The sequence below is a fragment of the Diachasma alloeum genome, unplaced genomic scaffold (assembly GCF_001412515.2).
Source record: "Diachasma alloeum isolate Michigan unplaced genomic scaffold, Dall2.0 Dall_scaffold_00339, whole genome shotgun sequence".
NCBI classification, from domain to species: domain Eukaryota; kingdom Metazoa; phylum Arthropoda; class Insecta; order Hymenoptera; family Braconidae; genus Diachasma; species Diachasma alloeum.
In genome coordinates, this window is record NW_021680478.1 from 334,728 (window position 1) to 336,317 (window position 1,590).

The 1,590-nt window shown below is 39.9% G+C and overlaps 1 protein-coding gene across 10 annotated transcripts in view; it reads right to left on the reverse strand.

Moving 5' to 3' along the window:
• Nucleotides 1-1,590, reverse strand: part of LOC107040648 (cystinosin homolog) — a 25,027-nt gene that overhangs the window by 9,121 nt on the left and 14,316 nt on the right. For all 10 annotated transcript variants that reach the window (XM_029126274.1, XM_029126273.1, XM_029126276.1 and 7 more), the window contains one exon: nt 375-663. In XM_029126274.1, coding sequence (XP_028982107.1) covers nt 375-663 — 289 coding nt within the window. The remainder of the gene's footprint in view (nt 1-374; nt 664-1,590) is intronic.

A 1,590-nucleotide genomic window follows, 5' to 3' on the forward strand; every position in this document is an offset into this window, starting at 1 on the left:
TGTTTCAATGTTCGTTCCGGGCTGTAAAGTTCCAGGACATTTTGCAAAATATGGGCTTTTCCAACGAGTATATTATAACTACTTTATGTTTCGACGATTGAACACCGAGTTTGAAGCGAGCTTAGAAACGTGTTTAGTAGAGCGCAATAACATAAAATAAATTTTGCACCATTATTGGTGAGAAAAGAAATCGGAATTTTATTTTTTTGTTGGTTATCGCCATTTTAATAACTGGCAATGAAATATTATCAATAGAATAATTTAGCTGCCAATCTCCGGATTAGATATATGAAGTAATGCGGCAGGTCTTTTGACTCTTTTTTTTATCAAATCTCTCGTTTCCGAGATAATATCGCATATTTGAGTTTAATTACCATAATTGTATGCATTTAAAATCATCTGTAGCATAGACAGCACGCCTCCGGTGAAGTCCAAGAATATATTCCCAATACTCCATCCAACTGTTGATTTTCTTTGGTAATTAAAATACGCCTGTGGCACATATTTTATCAATGTTATCGCTAATTTAATGTAACCACAGATGTACAGGAAGTCGAGCCAAGCCATAATACGAACGAACGAGAGAATAATTGATACAAGTATGAGGAATGAGAAGATTGCATGAATTATTCGTGCTGTTGTCGATATGCGTTGTCCTCCAATCTGAAAATGAATAATTGGTTGACAATTTTAGGAGCTAAATAATTGGAAAAGATTGAAGGAGAACATTTTTCTTTCCCAATTGAACTGCTTTTAATTAATCTATTTTAGTATATTGTGCATCAAGGGCGGAAAGTCATGTTTTCCCGCCCGAGGTACACATGCTATTTTTTTAACACCCCTGCAAAGGAAAATTTGTATTTTGCTCTTTGATGAGCGGGAGGAAAGTGAGTACTTTCCACCCGAGGGTCTGACAATGGAAGGGGAAGCTCCGTTGTGTGTAGATACGCGGTGCACTCGGCCAGCCGATACGCTACCGTGTATCTCAATTTCAGGGGTAGTGGGGCCCGTAAGCGGTCGCGATGCATTCACAGTAGTTCAGTGGGAAAAGTACAGTCGAGTCTGCCATACGTTATACTCTGATAAGTTATACAAAATCACCTCTCATAAGTAATAGGATAGGCCGCGCGGGGGGTTCGGTTCATACTTCGACGACTGTACATATCCCCGACTGTACACAGACTTGTGAAAAGTCTAACTCTGCTTTTCAATTGAAAAAAGATATCATCTTTAGAGACATTTGTCATGTTTAGAGGCTCTAGCACGTCGTTTCTCGACCCGCTCTTTCATTTGAGCCCAAAAAAACATTCATATCTTGTCTGACATCGCTGCTACAAACTCGGGTCTACAACTCGGGCCTTCAATTGAAAGCCCGAGTTGAAGACCCGAGTTTGTAGCAAAGATGTCAGACAAGATATGAATGTTTTTTTGGGCTCAAATGAAAGAGCGGGTCGAGAAATGGCGTGCTAGGGCCTCTAAAGATGGTTTTGAACCAGGGGAGACTCCTAGACCCCAATGTTCTATACATACTCCTAGACCCCATTGTCCTCCTAGACAATGTTGTCAGAACTCTGCTTTTCAACTGAAAAA